Raw genomic sequence first — 18,590 nt, forward strand, 5'->3', positions numbered from 1 at the left:
GCACAATACTGCTATGAGTTTGGGAGAGGGGCAGATTCGCCATAAACTCACAAATTCACGAAATAAGCTCAGTTTGGCTAATTAACACTAAACCAAGCGCTGCTGTGTTCAGCTTAGCGGAAAACAGAGCAAGGAGAGGCTTGTCAGAGCATGTCAGTGTACCATCCTGCAGACAGACGTAGGAGTCGAAGAAAAAAAAAGTCCCCATCATAACACTTCTGCACGGTCCTTTTCTTACAGTACGAACGGCTGGAGGGGTGGGGGAAATTGCCCAAATTTACAAATGAAGCGCTCTCTTCATTTAGCTTGAGGGACAAACAACACTAAGTCACAGTTTCACACACACGGGCCTTCAAAGCCTGGCAAGAGGCTCGTCGCCATGGCAACCCCACACCACAGGCCCTTTTTCGGCCAGCTGGCTCATGTTTTCTGGCCTGTCCCCTCATCAGCCCCAAATTGCTGCCTGGGAGGAGCACGGCTTTGTCCATTGCCTCCTGTCTGACTAGTTGGAATGTGAGTGGGCAGGGCTGAGGTGAGCACACTTTGGCTGCCTCTCGCTTGAGTTGCACACACACACAAACACACACACAAATGTCTTTCGTGAAGCGAGCTGCCTGCATCCTAACCAGCCTAATCTTCTGGCATTTGTTTTTAGCAGAAGCGGCTACCAGGACGTACTATCTTGGAATTGTGGAGGAGAACTGGGACTATGCACCGAGCGGCGAGGATCTGATCACAGGACAAAATCTCACAGAGGATGAGTAAGTCAAAGCAGGAGTCCCTGTTGGCGCCTCTGCTGAGTTTCTACTGTCGCTTTTAAAGTAGTTAATTCACACTTGCCCACATGATGCATCTTTGGCTCAGTGCTTTCCAAGTTGTTTGTTTGTTTCCCCCAAAGAAGCATGTCTGGGCTTTGAAACAAGTTTTTGAAGTGACCTTAAAATGCATCAGAAAGAAACATAGGCTGGTTAATACAAACGGCAATGCGAGGAGTTTTTTTAGGCTGCCTATCATTTCACATTTGCAATGTGCATTTAAGGCGCACTGCTACAGGTTTGCACACTTGGCAATTAAATTAAATTAAATTTCAAGGGATTTGGAAGGCAGTCAAGACCTGTGCTGCGGTCCTTTTGTAATAACGCAAAGTTTCCCAAGCTTCAGTACCACAGCGCAACTGCCATTCAACTGCATTTGACTTAAATGTCCCAAGATGATTATGTGTTTATGGTTGAGCTATCTTAATTGTATCAGAAGGAGTAAAGATTGCAATCTAAACACGCTTACTAAGGAGTAAGTCCCATTGAACTCAGGGTGGTGCTTTTCAGACTATTTTTGGGCGGGAGCACAGGGAAGGTGGGGACCTCTTCAGTCCTCACAACAGCTGCGCTTTTCTTCAAACCAGCTTCCATTTGATTTGAAGACATAAGCCATAACCAAACTGAGGCGCATACATTTTAGGCAGTGGCTTTGCATGTGCACATGATAGCACATGTGCAGACAACAACATCAGTGAGTTGGAGTTTGACGTGGGGAAAGAAATCAGGTAATGTGCACCGCGTGAAGACATCTCTGCCCCCTCCCTGGTCTGAGCAGCAATGTGACTTGAAACGGAGGGGGGTTTGACTTTGCTGTGTTTCAGGCCGCTAATGTGTTGAACTGGGCCTTGAACTGTGGCCCTGCTGATCCCCACACACATTCACACCACAAATATAGATTTCTGAGAAGGGTCTTTGGTGTAAGACAGGCATATCCAAAGTCCGTTTCGGGGGCCTAATCCGGTTGGCTTAATCCGGCCCCTGTGGCAGTTTATTAGTTTATTCCCTGGGGTAAAATCCTAAAAAAACAAAACACCTCAAGTTCTCAAGTTTATTAAATTTGTGATGACATGGCTTTAATGGCACTCACCCGAAGAGGCTTACGCAGCATGTTGGAGGGGATCGCAGCCTACTGTTCTCATAACTCACTAAAGATAAACTACGAGAAAACAAAAATTGTGGTGTTCACTAGAGCTCGCCACACTTTTAGATGGTCTTTAGACGAACATGTAATTGAACAGTGCCCTTTTTTTAAATATATGGGTGTTACCGGTACATTCCAGGCTACATCTAGTTGGCTAGCCCACTTTAAGGCAGTAACCCTCCTAACACGAAGAACAATTGGTATCCTGCTTAGTTTCTTCCATACCCGGGGAGGACAATTGGTGATCCCGGCATTAAGAGCTTTTGTTGGGAAAGCTATTCCCCAGATGTTATATGGGGTAGAACTCTGGGGGTGGAACCCGAGGCTGTTGGAACGGCTTGAAATTTTGCAAAATTATTATCTCAAAACACCTCAACAACTTCAATCCTAAAAAAAACCTCAACAACTTTGGTTGGCCCTTTGGTTGGTCCTCACTTCATCAAATCTGGCCCTCTTTGAAAAAAGTTTGGGCACCACTGGTGTAAGCAGAGAGAAGGGGGCACTTTCATGGCGATTCACATGTGACAATTCTTCGGAATTCTCCATGCAGGCATAAATCTCTGGGACAGAAAGAGAACCATTGTTGAGAGATCAAGGACAACCTATGTATCCATCATTTATCCTAATTTGTTTGCAGGATGTTAGGGAGCTTAGATGATACGAGCTTTTAAAGCATTTATTTGGACAAGGAAGCACCACCCCACTCTTTCCACCTTTCCGCCACCACTTTCCTTATCACAGAAAGTCAGGTTTGGGCTTGGGGGCGGTTGTTGCCCAAGAGCACCAAGTCAACTTGAGTTGTGCAACGTGAATTAAAGTCAAACACCCAGTGCTGCCATTCTACAGACACTCTTCTGGTAAGATACATTAAAGTAAATGGGACTTGCTTGTGAGTCAATAAGCATGTATATGCTTGCACAGGAAAAAAAGAGAAAAGCTCCTATTTGTTGTTGTTTAGTCGTTTAGTCGTGTCCGACTCTTCGTGAAACCATGGGGTCACGCTCCTATTATCAATGCATAAATGAGATGGGCGCTTTATGAAACGTTTATGAAATGCCAAGCATCTGATGTTTTCAATGTTTTCAGAGCCTGCTGTGGCCTTCAAACTTCGTGGAGAAATAATGACTTCTATGTACTTCTATGACTTCTATGAGGCACAGGCTTTGGTTTTAAACAAAAGACTTTATAACACTGATGAAATGTGGCTTCATCTGAGTGGTTTGAGATGGATAAACAGAACAATTGTTTGGTAGAACACGGTGGTAGAAGTTTTTCTGCAATAATAGTATATGGATCTGCACTAAATTTTCAGCTTTTTCCCTTCAAAAGGCATCTAAAGTTGAATTTCTAAGTTTATTTTAACTCTTTGTTGCATGTTAAAATGTTTTTGCATAGTGTTTGCTTCTGGTTTTTCATGACCAATAGGGTTTGCAGTGCTGGATGTAGCAAATTCTTAGAATTCCAAAGCACTAACCAGTCCTTCGCAGACATTCCCCAGACCTGACAAGTCTACTCACAGTACCTTCCAGATTAGTGTTTTATTGTAGGCGTATTCTGCAACATGTTTAGGGTTGCCATACGTCTGGAATTTCCCGGACATAGCCAGGATTTGGCCATTGGAAACAGTGTCCGGGAAGAAATCTCTGGAATGTCCGTGAAAATCCAGACGTATGGCAACCCATGTCGGAAGTATAGATTTTGGCGAATTTCCTTTAAAATAGCTCAGAAACTTCATGTTTTGAGGGTTGTTGTTTTTTTGAGATTTTGCAAAAATAGCTAAACAACTTTGCAAACAAACAAACAAACAAACAAACAAAAAAGCAAAAGCAGAACAACTTTTGTGTCCAGATTTTCACTTTTTGAAATATGGCAACCCTAATTGTTTGCACAATGACAGTGTATTAGAGGTGGGGGGGGGGGTTTCTGCTTTATTAGCTGTTGTGTGACGCTTCCCCCATGCTACAACATAATTGCTGTCCAGAGGGCAATTTGCGGAATGAAAAGTTACAAGATTACAGCAGGAACTTAAAGGAAATGAAGCAGTATGGCTGCCCCGAAACCTTTTCAGGCACTGTGTTGAAAGTAGGATTGTGTCCTGGCAGAATCATGAGCACAAATCATTGTGAACGTGTAATAAAAAGGATGTACAGTCATACCTTGGGTTGCGATCGCTGCGGGCTGCGCGTTTTCAGGTTACGGACGCGCCGAACCCGGAAGTACCGGAACGGGTTACTTCCGGGTTTCGGCGCTCGTGCATGCACAGAAGCGCTAAATTGTGCATGCGCAGAAGCGCCAAATTGCATCACGCGCGTGCGCAGACGTGGCGCTGCGGGTTGTGGACACGCCTCCCGCACGGATCACGTTCGCAACCCAAGCGTCCACTGTATCGAGGGGCCCTTAATTAAGCAAGCTAAGCTACTGAAGTCAAAATTCCCAGCAAAGTCGCCTCTGCAATTGAATTGTGAACTAATTCATAATGGCCTCTTTTTCCGCTTCATTAGCCAGTGTTTGTTTCCTACACACTATGTATGGTTAGAGCCCTGTAGGGCCAGGAGTTGCAAAAGAAATGCATGTGTTATGCAAAGGGCAAGGTACATATTGATGTTTGCCAGGTGTGGGGGGGGGGGGCTGAGAAGACAAGCAAGAGATGGCTGCTGCCTCCCAAGATCTAGTTTACATTATGGGACAATGAAGGAAAAGTCATCACGAAATGGGGATAATGGCTCCATAAATTCACTCTCAAGACCTAACTCAATGTTGCCAGCATTCCACATCTCTTCTCTGTGCTGCTTATTAACGTTTAGTTGAAGTAGATGTGTAATATGGTATTATTATTATTATTATTATTATTATTATTATTATTATTATTGAAATGGTGTTATGATGTCAGGAACTGGGCAGAGGAGGAATGGTGGAGACTGCCTCCCCAGCTTGACCCTTCCAGGGAGGGGGAGGAGGAAGACAGTGTAGATTTACAACAGGGAGGTCACAGCTCAGAGGCAGATGAGGGGGAAAGTTGGGAAATAATGGGAGAAGGAGGAGGAGGAAGAGGAGGAGGAAGCACCAGGGGGGTGACAGCTGACAGACACAGTGTCTTTAGAAAGCATTCCAGACACACACCCCTCTCCCAGAACCCGGCGAGCCTTGAAAGTAGGAGAGCAAAGAGCTCAAAGACAGAGGGCACGTAGCAGCACCCATAGGAGAGACAATGAGATTGACGAATGAGGAAGTGGGAGAGACGGGGGTGTGTGGAGATTCACTCAGGACAACACCATTATCCAAGAGGCTGGGTTCTATAGCCTCTCTCTGTAAATACTGAATAAAAAGCGGGCGGTAAGAAATATTCCCTTGTCTTTGTACGTTCCTGGGCAACCAGCTGGGAACTGCTGGCAGCAGCCTGACACATGATGACATTCAGTGTTAACCTGTCCCCTACATAAGCTGATTGGTTTTCACGCATGGAGTGCTTGTGTTGGTGTTTCAAATCTCAGCTTCCTCATCTGTTCCATATGATTCATGGATTGAAAATTAACTTAAACTCCCCCCCCCTTTCTACTGCAGAGAAGCAATTGTGTATGTGAGAAGAGGCCCCAACAGGATCGGCCGTGTTTACAAGAAAGCAATTTTCAAACAATTCACAGACGACACGTACTCCCAGGAGATCCCCAAACCATCTTGGCTGGGTTTTCTAGGTCCAGTTCTGAGAGCCGAAGAAGGAGATACTTTTATCATTCATTTGAAGAACTTTGCTTCCCGGCCTTATTCTGTACATCCACACGGAGTCTTCTACGAGAAAGATTCTGAAGGTAAAACAAAGATTTGCTTTTTCTCTTCTGCTATTTCAGATTCTCTCTCTTTCCTCTGTTACTCCTGGGAGCCAGTACAGTCATTTGGGTAGCATGTTGGAAATTTGACAGAGGAGACCTTGGTTCAGATCTGGGCTCACATCAATTTGGTCTGCAGAGGAATGTAATAGAGGCCTGCTGGGTCAGACCAAGATTTCATGTACTCCAGCAAAATAGAAAATTCTTTCCAGTAGCACCTTAGAGACCAACTGAGTTTGTTCTTGGTATGAGCTTTCGTGTGCATGCATTTTGTTTCGACTATGGCAGACCAACACGGCTACCCACCTGTAACTTTACTCCAGCAGTGTGGAAATTTCATTAGCCTGAGGACCACATTCCCTCACAGGGAATCTTCAGAGGGGGGTGTCACATGCCAGTGGTGGGCGGGGCCAGAAGTGAAAAGTGGATGGAGTAATAAAACTTGTGACTCTTGCCTTCGTACAGTAGGGTATGCAAAAGCCAAATGTTTTTGTACCAGTATCAGGTGGTGGGGCAGGGCAATGGCGCCTAACCTCACATCACAGCCCCGTTCATTAATTTCAGTGGGTTTATCTACACTAATAAAGTGCAAGTGTCTCTGCGTCCAGTCCCTGTGTCCGTGGGATTGCGCTACTGCGCATGTGCCCCACGGACAGCCGTTGGGACTTGGAACGCAGAGACTTCGGGCGCCGCGTGCCGCTCAGCGACCCCGAGAGCAACTACGGCGCCTACCAGGTGGGAGCAAGGGAGAGCAGGGGCCCCGGGAGCAGAAACCCCCAGGCGGCTCTTTCCTGGGGGTCGGCCCTGTCACGAAGCATGGCGGGCGAGGCAGAGAGGGAGCCGGCGGGCGGAACGGAAAGGCCACGTGGCGAGGGAGCCGGGGGGACCCATGGTGGGAGCGAGCGCGGCCGGGCGGAAGACCAGAAGGTAGCCGAGGGAGCACGGGCGGAAGCGAAGCGGCGGAGGAGAGCGACGGAAGAGACGCCGGAAGGAATGTTCTAGCGCCCATTAATTTAACGGGTTTAAAGCACTAGTTCTGAATAAAACCTACTTGAGTGCTGCCCTAAATTTACTTAGCCGCCTTTCCACCTTTTCTCTTTTTGCAAAAGTGATCAAAGCAACTTTAAGCATAAAACAGAGAGAGAGAGAGAGAGAGAGAGAGAGAGAGAGAGAGAGAGAGAGAGATCTTCTATCTTTTCTTTTTTCGTTCCACCTCAGGAGCCCTCTACCGAGATGGAACAGGTGGCAAAAGCAAGGCTGATGATTTTGTTCTCCCTGGTTCCAATTATACATATACATGGTTGGTTACGGATGAGTTTGCACCTACATCGGCAGATCCACGGTGCCTGACTTGGATTTACCATTCGCATATCAACACGCCCAAAGATATCAGCACTGGGTTAATCGGGCCACTGGTGGTTTGTAAGAAAGGTACGGAACACATAACGCCAAGTGCCTCTGTGGCAGCAAGGTTTGGCTAAAACATTCAGGTCTGCATCCACAAATTCTGATACGTTCAGCAGTCGTACCTATGCATGACGTCTTGATTAGCCTGGCCCATTTCTGGGTCCAATTCACACTGCTGGTTATTATGTTGAAAACCCAAACAATTTTGGGCCAAGATACCTAAAAGAACCACCTCCTCCCATGAAGTCCCATTGATAGCTGGGGAGTGGGGGAAAGGAGAGAGGACTCTCAGAAAACCTGTATTGCAGGCTTACAAAGAGTTTTCTCTTCCAGCAGGTTTTTGACCTGCCAGCTTGGAGATATTTTTTTTAACTGACCCCTCAGAATTCATATCTGTTTTACCTGCTGTGCTCCTGTCCTTTAACTGTGATTTTTCATGGCAACTGCAGCCAGAGCAGGTGAGGTTCCATTGCTCTCCTCCCTTCTAAACGCCATGCTTCACTGCTGCTTACTGAGAAGAAGAGGAAAGGGGGAAAGCAGTGGGGAGTTAGGCAGTGTGGGAGCAGCAGGAGGAGCAACAGAATGACTCTGCCACCGCACCAACACCATGCCAGGCTCCCCACCGCCTTGTCCCTCTTGGGAAGCTGCAATGAAGCCTGGTGTTGGGAAGGCAGGAGAGCAATGCATTTCCCAACCATCCCATTAGTTGGTTCTGTCTATAGCAGATACACACAAGTGCAATTATTGCAAATGGTGTTGATACGGATGGTTGAGGGAGTTGGGCATGTTCAGCCTGGAGAAAAGAAGACTGAGAGGTGATAGGGTAGACATCTTCAAATATTTGAAGGGCTGCTTTCTGCTGCTCCAGAAAGTAGAATTGATTCAAATTACAAGAAAAGGAGATTCTGACTAAACATCAGGAAGAACTTTCTGGCAGTAAGAGCTGTTCAACAGGGGAATGGACTGCTTCGGAAGGTGGTGTACTCTTACACAGAGGTTGGATGACCATCTGTCAGCGATTCTTTGATAACTACAACAACAACAACAACAACAACAACAACAACAACAACAACAACAACAACATTATTTATACCCCACCCATCTGGCTGGGTTTCCCCAGCCACTCTGGGCAGCTTACAGCCCGTAAAAAATGGCAAAACATTAGACATTAAAAATTTCCCTAAACAGGGCTGCCTTCAGATGTCTTCTAAAAGTCAGGTGGTTGTTTATTTCCTTGACATCTGATGGGAGGGCATTCCACAGGGCGGGCGCCACTACCAAGAAGGCCCTCTGCCTGGTTCCCTGTAGCTTCACTTCTCGCAGTGAGGGAACTGCCAGAAGGCCCTCGGCGCTGGACCTCAGTGTCTGGGCTGAATGATGGGGGTGGAGATGCTCCTTCAGGTATACTGGGTCAAGGCCCTTTAGGGCTTTAAAGGTCAGCACCAACACTTTGAATTGTGTTTGGAAATGTACTGGGAGCCAATGTAGGTCTTTCAGGACCAGTGTTATATGGTCTCGGCGGCCACTCCCAGCTGCCATATTCTGGATTAGTTGTAGTTCTTTAGCTGTGATGCCAGCATTGCAGGATGACTGGGTGGCCTTTGCGGGATCCCTTCCAACAGGTACAATTCTATGAATCTATAAATGCTGAAAGCGGCATAGAGCTTTTCCAAAAAGAAATCTGGAGTATAAATAGAGCAGGAGGTGATGCATTCCTTGGAGGTGGGTTTGCTGCCCCTGTAGATTCTGCTGCCCGAGGCATCACCTCACCTTACTTCACGGGTGGGCCGGCCTTGGCCCTTCCCCATGTACTGTTGTGCTGCTCACGAGTAAGTCCTCTCCCATGTGCATGGTCTGTAATTTTAAAGAATCCCCCTGTGCAATTGCTAACAACATCATTTACATACATAATATGTACTTAGGCCTTGAGTCTGCACACTGATTTCCTACTCGGGATTGATTTCAAGGCAAGAATTTTTTAGAACATCTGAAGTGGTTCCAAATAAATTAACTTAAAGGGTTTACAAAAAAAACCCCAAACTTTTACATGTTTGCTTTCTTAGGAATACTAGATGATGCTTCAGCGCCAGCGGCCAATGCCACAAAGAGCTTCGCTCTGATGTTCAGCATCGTAGATGAAAATCTCAGCTGGTACTTGGATGAAAATATAAATACCTTCTGCCTGGAACCCAGCACTGTGGATAAAGAGGACGAAGATTTCCAACTGAGCAATAAGATGCACGGTGAGCTGGTGCTGCAGGAAAGGAAGAACAATGCTCGTTTTACAATTGCAGCAAGATTTGGTTGCAACTTCTAATTGCTGCGGCTCCTCTTCCTTTCCTTGTGAGAGGAAATAGTCTGGGGTTGTGTCAGGATATTAATGCCTCCTCTTTCGTCTACTACCCACAGCTTGAAACACAGGATAAGCCGGACTAGGTGCCTTCAGTTCAACCCCGAGGCAGGTTCCCCAGCTTTGAGCCGCCTCAGCAGCTCCTATGGGGAAAAAAGCAGAGGTTAGGCAAGCGACCCATTGTGAAATGCCTTTCACCATGGGTAGGCAAACTGAGGCCCATGGGCCGGATGCGGCCCAATCGCCTTCCAAATCTGGCCCACGGATGGTCAGGGAATCGGCGTGTTTTGACATGAGTAGAATGTGTGCTTTTATTTAAAATGCATCTCTGGGTTATTTTGTGGGGCATAGGAATTCGTTCATTCCCCTACCCCCTCAAAATGCAGTCCGGCCCCCCACAAGGTCTAAGGGACAGTGGACCGGCCCCCTGCTGAAAAAGTTTGCTGACCCCTGCCTTTCACCATGAGCCCCTGGGACATGAATGGAGGGCCTCTGGGTTTGTATGCAGCATCTCCTTGTGGTGAGACCCTGAACTGCATGTTGCAGCATCTATCTGAGCAGTTTAGCATCTTCAGCTCCTGGACTGACCCCATCAGGCAGGCTGTCCATAGGATTCCCCTGGGCAGGAAGGAGTTTGAAGGTCTTCCTGTTCCAGTTGCGCCTTGCTTGAGCAGCAAAGTTGTCCCTGAGCTCTGGTGTCTTCCTGTATTCTTGGGTTCTGACAACCGGCTTGTTCTTAAATGCTGCCTCCTGGCTGGTCCTTCAGTCCTGTTTTTTGAATCGTAGAGTGGGATGCAACTAAGTTGTTGAATGCATGGAACGAGGTGGTCCACTTGTACAACAGGACTTTCTGCTGCACAAGAAAAGGTGCAGCAGAGGGAGAAAAGGTGGGAAAGTCTTGTTGCATGAGCAGATCTCATTCTCCCGCTGAACGCCCAGTAAAATTGGAAGGGACCTCAAAGATCATCTAGTACAACTCCCTGGCAATGCAGGAAACTCACTACTACAGCAACCCCACGAGAGTGGCCATCCAGCTTCTGCTTTTAAAACCTTTAATGAAGGAGAGTCCACCACTTCTGAGGCAATCTTGCTCTTTGGCGCTGACTTCTGGACTCATAACTCTGTGCTCACCTCAGACATCTACTCCTGGCCCACAGCTGTCAGTGTCCAGACCCCAGAATCCATCTCTAACCCCGTCTTGAAGCATGGAGACCTCTTCCAACTGCCAACCTTTCCCTTCTCTGTTTTTCTTCCCTTTTATCTCACGTCCCCTTGGTTTTCTTTCTTTCTTTTTCTTATTCTCTTATTCTGTCTCTTTCACCTTAAATTCCATATCTTTGAACAAAGCAGAAAAGGGTGATGATAACTTCATTTGATGCCATTTTGCTTCCATTACGTTAGTGAAATAGAGAACAAGAAGGAAAATCTTAAATGTGGCACACATTAGCTATTTTAAAATGAATGTCCCTGTCATTCATATCCCTGTAACTCATGGATTATCTTTTCTTTTGTTGTGTTATATGTTTCCAGCAATTAATGGTTATGTTTTTGGAAACCTCCCTGGCCTGGAGATGTGCGCTGGTGAATTGGTGTCCTGGCATTTGTTTGGGATGGGGACTGAGATCGATGTTCACTCTGCACAGTTCTTCGGCCATACCTTGCTTAACAGAGGCCACAGGATGGATGTCATCAGCCTCTTTCCGGCCACTTTTGTGACAGCAGAAATGATGGCAGAGAATGCTGGGAAGTGGCTTTTGACCTGCCAAGTCGATCATCACATAAAAGGTATCTATGTACCATTCGAGAAAGGTCAATAGACATTGCAGTTGGGCCGGAACAACTACTACTGCTACTAATATTTTATATATCAGCATCAGTGTGGATAGTGCAGTACAGAGCAGAGCCCAAGGATCTTACAGATTCAACACCAAGGAAACAAAAAAAGGGGGGGGAGGAACTGGAAGGATGAATAAACAGGGAACCGATATGCAATTCTTTCAGTTGTACTGTGTGCATAGGCTGAGAGTACAGGATGAATTACAGTAGGACATGGGAACAAAATGAAATAAATGCACTAAAAATGACATAACAGCAAAGGTTTCTAAGAAAGAAGTTAATATTGTGCACAGTGCATCGACCTTGAAATGATTCCAGGAATGTATTGTGTAAGCTGTTAAAGAAAGCCACATAGCAATAACAGGCTCTGTTCCACTGATAATAATTGCTGCTTCTGACGGCTTGCCTAGTGCCTTTGTTACATATCTTAAGGCACCAAGCAAAAACATTCCTCTTCTCCCAGGCCTTTGGCTAATTAAACGATCCATGGCTTTTTAAACTGGGGGGGGGGGTATTTGGTTGGTTGGTTGGTTGGTTGGTTACTATGTTATGTATTGTTTTTGTTTTTATACAGCAAACTCCACTGTGAGCCTCAGATGAAGGGCAGTATAGAAATTTAATAAAAACAAACAAACAAATAAATAAATAAGTAAAAGCACAAGTTAAACAGCAAAGGGGAACAACTAATAAAACCAGCATTTAACCAACCTGACTTTGCACTCATACCGTGTTCTGGTTCCCAGGAGGAGCCCATGGGGCAAGGCATGCCAGACAGCAAGGCAGGTCCATTGTTGCAGCACCACGGAGAGCTCCCAGTGAGCCACTCGTTCAGACAAAAGATGGCAGTGAACCGATACTTTCTGAGCCTCTGTCTCCAGCCCATCTCTGCTAGACTTCATCCCCTTTTAAATAATTAGGTCGCATTCGCACCATTTAAAGCACTCTTGTGCCATTTTAACAGCCCCAAAGATTTTACTGAAGCCTGTTAAGGGTGCTGAGAGGTTTTTATAAGGTTTTTATTGAGAGCCAGTGTGGTGTAGTGGTTAAGAGTGGTAGACTCGTAATCTGGGGAACCGGGTTCGCGTCTCCGCTCCTCCACATGCAGCTGCTGGGTGACCTTGGGCCAGTCACACTTCTCTGAAGTCTCTCAGCCCCACTCACCTCACAGAGTGTTTGTTGTGGGGGAGGGAGGGAAAGGAGAATGTTAGCCGCTTTGAGACTCCTTCGGGTAATGAAAAGCGGGATATCAAATCCAAACTCTTCTTCACAGGGCTACCGTTCCTAGCTCCAGCGTCTTTTAAAGCCATCCAAGTTGACAGCTATCAGTATTTCCTGTGGCAGCAAATTCCATAGCTTTGTAAAGGACCTTCTTTTCTGTGTCCTGAATCTTCCAACGCTCAACTTCATTGGATGCCCCCAAGCTCTAGCATTATGAGAGAAGGAGAAAAACTTTCCCTATCCCACTTTCTTCACACCACACATCATTTTGGACTCCTCAAACACGTCCTTCTCTTACTCATATTTTCTCTAAACGAAAGGGGCCCCAATACTTCGGCCTTTCATCAATCGGGGCATTGCTCCATCGCAGCCTTGATCATTCTAGTTGACCCTTTTCTGAACCTTTTTGAGGTTAGGCCACCAGAGCTGTGCACAGCGTTCCAAATGCAGTCACACCGCAGATTTCTATAACATCATTATTATATTGGCAGTTCTCAGCTCCTTTCCTAATAATCCCTAGCATGGATTTCCCCCTTTTCACAATATTGTAAACTTTGCTCATAGGGGAAATTGCTCCAACCCCTTGATAACGTTGGCTCCTTTTGTTTGTTTGTTTGTTTGCTTGCTTGCTTGCTTGCTTGCTGTTTTTCTACCTCACCTTTGTCCATAGCTGTCAACCCTCCCTGCTGTTTCCCAATGCTATAATAAGGGAATTTCCTGCAAAAAAAGGGAAAGGTTGACGGCTGTGCCTTTGTCCCAACTTGTGATTCATGATGTTGGTGTTATGAAACGTCCCGGGGGGGGGGGCAAGTTGTGAGACTGACCCCCAGGTAGGGACGAAGCCTGCGTGCCCTCCTGGCTACTTGAGTCCAGGGGCACATTGATAATATGCGATTGCTCTCCAGCGTGAAGAACAACACACACAAGCCATTAAGGCTAAAAACTACTTTATTGCAGATAAAATGCAGAGTATGTCTCTGCTTGCAAGCTCAGTAAGTCAGAGCTGTGCATTAGGGTGTCCAGCATCTCTGAGCCAGAAATGAAAGTAAAGTACAATAGTACAGTACAAAAACATCTCGTGCGTGAGAAAGCTGGAAGGACTAGTGGCTTTCTCACAGGATGAAAACAGACACATAGTCATGTGAGCCTCGCTGCTGAGGCTTTTGCAGCTCGGCTTGTAATAATAGCACAACAGTTGGTACTCTTTTGGCACGCTACTGTGCCCCCTGATAACCCAGTTTGGAAATTACAGCATTAGCACAATTGATTGCATGGTGAAACCAGATCAAATTAAAGACTTACTGTGTGTGCTTTCCTACGCTGTAGCCGGTATGATGGGATTCTACAACATCAAGGCTTGCGGTCAAAACATTACTGGGCCTTCACAGAGTGGTCAGGAAAGAAGATACTTCATTGCCGCTGAAAGAATTTTGTGGGATTATGGACCTGGTGGCTTTGATAAACTCACGGGGCAGCCTTTAAATGCTACTGGCAGGTATGTGTTGTGATATTATTTATTTTCTCTTTTCCCCTTTTAGCTGAAAGCTGACATTTTTAACCGATTACCTTGTTGTAATTTTGTATGCTGTATGCAGCCTTTTTTCTAAATGAAATTGCAGTCTATAAATAGTTCAATAAATAAATAGGTTACTGAGTTATATTATGCAGATATATGCACCAGGTTTTTGCTGTTGTTTTTAAAGCCCATGTGGAATAGCGGATTGAGTGTTTGACTTAAATATTAGAAACCTAAGTTTGAAATCAGTGGGGTAGAATTCGATATTATTATTGTTGTTGTTATTGTTATTGTGTTATTGTTATTGTTAAAATTTGTATACTGCCCTACATCTGTAGATCTCAAGGCAGTTCACAACGTAATTTATTACAATCTGAAAAACACAAAATACATAATAAAGATAGGAACGAAAACAAACCAATAAATGGGTGCAGTTAAAAGAAGAAGTCTTGTGACTCCTCCTTGTCTCTTCCCTGATAGCTTGTAGAGAAATAAAATGGTGTTGTTATATTCCGAACAGGAACTCAGCATTGTCACAGGGTGCATTTTATTTCTCTGCACGTTACCTTAGGAGAGAAAAGAAAGTGATGCAGGACTGCTGCTTTAGGCAGGAGTCCCATGTCTTTCATATCATCTTTATCTCCCCCTAGTGGTCTTGGGCTAATGGCTGCCCAGTGTGGTGTAGTGGTTAAGAGCGGTAGACTCGTAATCTGGGGAACCGGGTTCGCATCTCCGCTCCTCCACATGCAGCTGCTGGGTGACCTTGGGCTAGTCACACTTCTCTGAAGTCTCTCAGCCCCACTCACCTCACAGAGTGTTTGTTGTGGGGGAGGAAGGGAAACGAGAATGTTAGCCGCTTTGAGACTCCTTCGGGTAGTGATAAAGCGGGATATCAAATCCAAACTCCTCCTCCTCTTCTTCTTCTTCCTCTTCTTTCAGTCTAACCTTCCTCACAGGGTTGCTGTGAGACTTAAACAGCAGCTGTGAGCTCCCAGGAAGAAAGGTGGTTCTCCAAAAAAGTTGATACATCTATTTTGTGCATAATCTTACCTGTTTGCTTTAAATTGAGCACTTCAAATCCATAGTCAGCTGTGTAACTGGTATCAATACTTTGTTCTCTCACAGCGACTCAGCACCTTTCTTCATACAAGGGGATGACAGAATCGGAGGGCAGTATTGGAAAGTTCATTATGTGTCCTACACCGATGGAAAGTTTACTCGCAGAAAGAAGCAAGCAGAAGGCGCCACTCACCTTGGCATACTCGGTACGCTTTGTGGTTTTGAGTCTCTTTATGGCACTGGTTTCAGTCCCGCTAAAGTCTCTCACACTGGAAGTTGTGGCCAGGCACCCTGAGAGCATTTCTCCCATCTGAGCAATGCCCTCAACCATGGGGATGGGGCAAGTAGGGGGACATTTTAAAGCTCAGCGTCCCCTTCCCCAAACCGGCTCATTTCTCTTCCCTGCTCTCTCCCAGGCCCAGTTATCAAAGCTGAAGTTGGAGACACAATTTTGGTTACTTTCGCCAATAAAGCTGACAAGAACTACAGCATGATGCCCCATGGCGTAGCTTTCGACAAATCATCAGAAGGAGCCCCTTATGCAGATGGTAACGTTATTTGTTTGTTTATGTTGTTATGAATTTGAGGTGGGGGGGGTCATTCTGGATGATGCACCGAGTTCCTTCCATTTCTTGGGATCCCGTATCTGTAAGGGGTAGAATGTATAGGAGCAAGCTTGCTCAACCAGACCCTTTGTCTAGGTAATGGCTTGGGGCTGACTAGTTAAGCACCAAAATTGGCATAACCAACAGAGTTGCTCTGTGCCATAGAACAAATGGGGGAGCCTTCCCCAGCCCTCAACTATGTGCTGGCCCCAAGGGTTTGTCCATGAAGCGAGGTCCAAGTCCAGTCCTGGGTCTAGGGGTCCAAAGGAGGTCAATCCGGCAGGGAGCAAGGCAGGGAGCAGGTCAAGGTCCAAGGCAGGTTCAGGCACAAGGTTGCAGGTTGAGCACACGCTTGCAACTAAGTTGCTCACGCAACTTGGGCTGGGTCTGGCTGGCTTTTATCTGGCCCTATGCTTAGGGCGGTCCCGATCCTCCGGAGACTCGCCTCTCCTCCGGGCCTGGAGGCGAGCACTCCTCCTGCAGACACTTAACTCCCTTCGCCTCTCTGCCCTGAGCCTCTGTAGCTCAGGAGAGGCTGGTGGGTTACTGGACCCAGGGGATGCCTCAGCTTCCTCTGAAGAGGCTGGGAGTGGAGCACCTGCAGGCAATGGGTCCTCCCTCCCATCAGGAGCCAGAGCAGACTCTGCTGATGCCTGCACCTGGGGATCCAGCACAGGTGGGGATCCTTCAGGCTCAAGCCCTGGCCCCGGCTCAGCTGGTTCTGGAGGCGGGGAATCCTGTGCAGGCTGGGATCCCTCAGGTTCAGCATCAGAGTCTGACTCCCAGGCCATCACACCATCCCCCCTCCCAGGCCTCCCCCTCAACCGAGGGGCCGGACCAGGCTTGCTGGGGTAAGCTGCATGGAAATCACGGAGGCAGGCAGGTGCGTGGACGTTTCCCGCTAGTTCCCATGAACGATCCTCAGGCCCATACCCCTTCCAGTCGATGAGGTATTGGAGCTTCCCCCTGCGGTATCGTGAGTCGAGAATGCGCTCCACCTCGTACTCAGGCTCCCCCTCAACCAAAACTGGCTGCGGTCGTGGATTGTCCGGGTGGAACTCGTCGGGCGGGGCGACTGGACTAAGTAGGGACCGGTGGAATACTGGGTGAACCTTGAGCGATGGAGGTAACTGGAGGCGAAACGCCACCGGCGACACCTGCGCAGTGATGGTGAATGGGCCGGCAAACCGTGCATCCAGCTTTCGTGAGGGCCGAGAAGGATGCAGGTGACGGGTAGAGAGCCACACCCGATCGCCAACATGGAGTTCTGGCCCCTCCTGACGATGTCGGTCAGCCTGGGCCTTGTATGCGTCCTTGGCCTGGCGCAGTTGCTCCATCAATAATTGTTGCTGGGACTGAAGCTCCTGAAGCCAGTCTGTCACTGCGGGGACCGCGGAAGCTGGCAGCACGTCCGGGAACAAACGTGGATGGTAGCCGTAGGAGGCCTGGAACGGGGTCTGCTGGGTGGAGGCGTTCACTGCATTGTTGTAGGCGAACTCCGCCAATGGCAAGTGATCGACCCAGTCATCCTGCTGAAAGCTGCAGTAACACCGGAGGTACTGCTCCAGCACCGCATTTGCCCTTTCCGTCTGGCCATCGGTCTGCGGGTGGTGGGCCGAAGATAGACAGACCTCCGTCCCAAGGGTCTGGTGCAGGGCTCGCCAGAAGTGGGATGTGAACTGGACGCCGCGGTCAGAAACCACACGCTCGGGCAGGCCATGCAGGCGGAAGATGTGCTGCAAGTACAGCTGAGCCGTTTCCTTAGCTGTGGGTATGGACGGGCAGGGGGCACAGTGCATCATCTTAGTGAAATGGTCCGTGAAAACCAGGAGGCAGGTACAGTGACGAGATGGGGGCAAGTCCACCACAAAGTCCAGCGAGACCGTGTGCCAGGGACGCGGTGGGACTGGTAATGGCTGGAGCAGACCGGGGGGTCGCCCGGTAGGACCCTTGGCCCGCCGGCAGACGTCGCAACCAGCAACATAGCGTGCCACATCAGCCTTCAGGCGGGGCCACCAGAACTCCCGGCTTACCAGATGGGTGGTCCGGTACCGCCCAAAGTGCCCTGCTGCTGGGGCATCGTGGGATATCTGGAGAACCTCAGCCCGCAATGGTCCTGGTGGGATGTATAGACGACCCTGGTGCAGCAGTAGGCCCTGGTGCAGGGCCAGCCCCGGATATCGAGGGCATGACCCGTCAGACAGTTCCCGAAGCCGTTCCTGTGCCCAAGCATCGACCCGTTGCTGTTCTCGCACCCGAGCCTGCAGCGGCTTGGCCTCCTGAGTGGCCAGGAATGCGGCTGGTGGTAAGATAGTCGTCGGTACTGCCTGCTGTACAGTGTCTGCGACGTCCTCAGGTTTCCGGGACAGGGCATCCGCTTTCCGGTTTTGGGAGCTAGGGATGTAGCGGATCCGGAACTGGAACCGGGAGAAAAACAGCGCCCACCGGATCTGCCTTTGGTTCAACTTGCGGGTGGTCTGGAGGTACTCCAGATTCCGGTGGTCTGTTCTCACTTCCACCGGGTGTCGTGCCCCCTCCAGATGATGGCGCCAGACCTCAAAGGCCACCTTGATGGCCAGTAGTTCCCGCTCCCACACGGTATAGTTACGCTCCGCCGGAAGGAGCTGCCGGGAGTAGTAAGCGCAGGGTAACAGTGGCGCATCGGGTCCGTGTTGCTGAGACAGGATGGCACCGAGAGCCGTACTGGAGGCATCAGTCTCCACCACGAAGGGACGAGAGGGATCAGGGTGCTGTAAAATCGGCGCCCTCTGGAAACAGGCTTTCAACCCCTGAAATGCCACTTCAGCCTCCTCATC

At 48.1% G+C, this 18,590-nt stretch overlaps 1 protein-coding gene across 1 annotated transcript in view; it reads left to right on the plus strand.

Annotated features, from left to right (window-relative positions):
• Nucleotides 1-542: 542 nt before the first annotated feature.
• HEPHL1 (hephaestin like 1) overlaps nt 543-18,590 on the plus strand; it is a 37,904-nt gene continuing 19,856 nt past the window's right edge. Inside the window, 8 exon segments of the mRNA XM_033146132.1 lie at nt 543-761; nt 5,521-5,765; nt 7,002-7,214; nt 9,254-9,433; nt 11,071-11,325; nt 13,921-14,089; nt 15,236-15,375; nt 15,586-15,717. Of these exon segments, the coding sequence (XP_033002023.1) occupies nt 592-761; nt 5,521-5,765; nt 7,002-7,214; nt 9,254-9,433; nt 11,071-11,325; nt 13,921-14,089; nt 15,236-15,375; nt 15,586-15,717 (1,504 nt within the window). The 5' untranslated portion in view covers nt 543-591.

Source organism: Lacerta agilis, chromosome 4 (assembly GCF_009819535.1).
Source record: "Lacerta agilis isolate rLacAgi1 chromosome 4, rLacAgi1.pri, whole genome shotgun sequence".
In the NCBI taxonomy this organism is placed as follows: Eukaryota; Metazoa; Chordata; class Lepidosauria; order Squamata; family Lacertidae; genus Lacerta; species Lacerta agilis.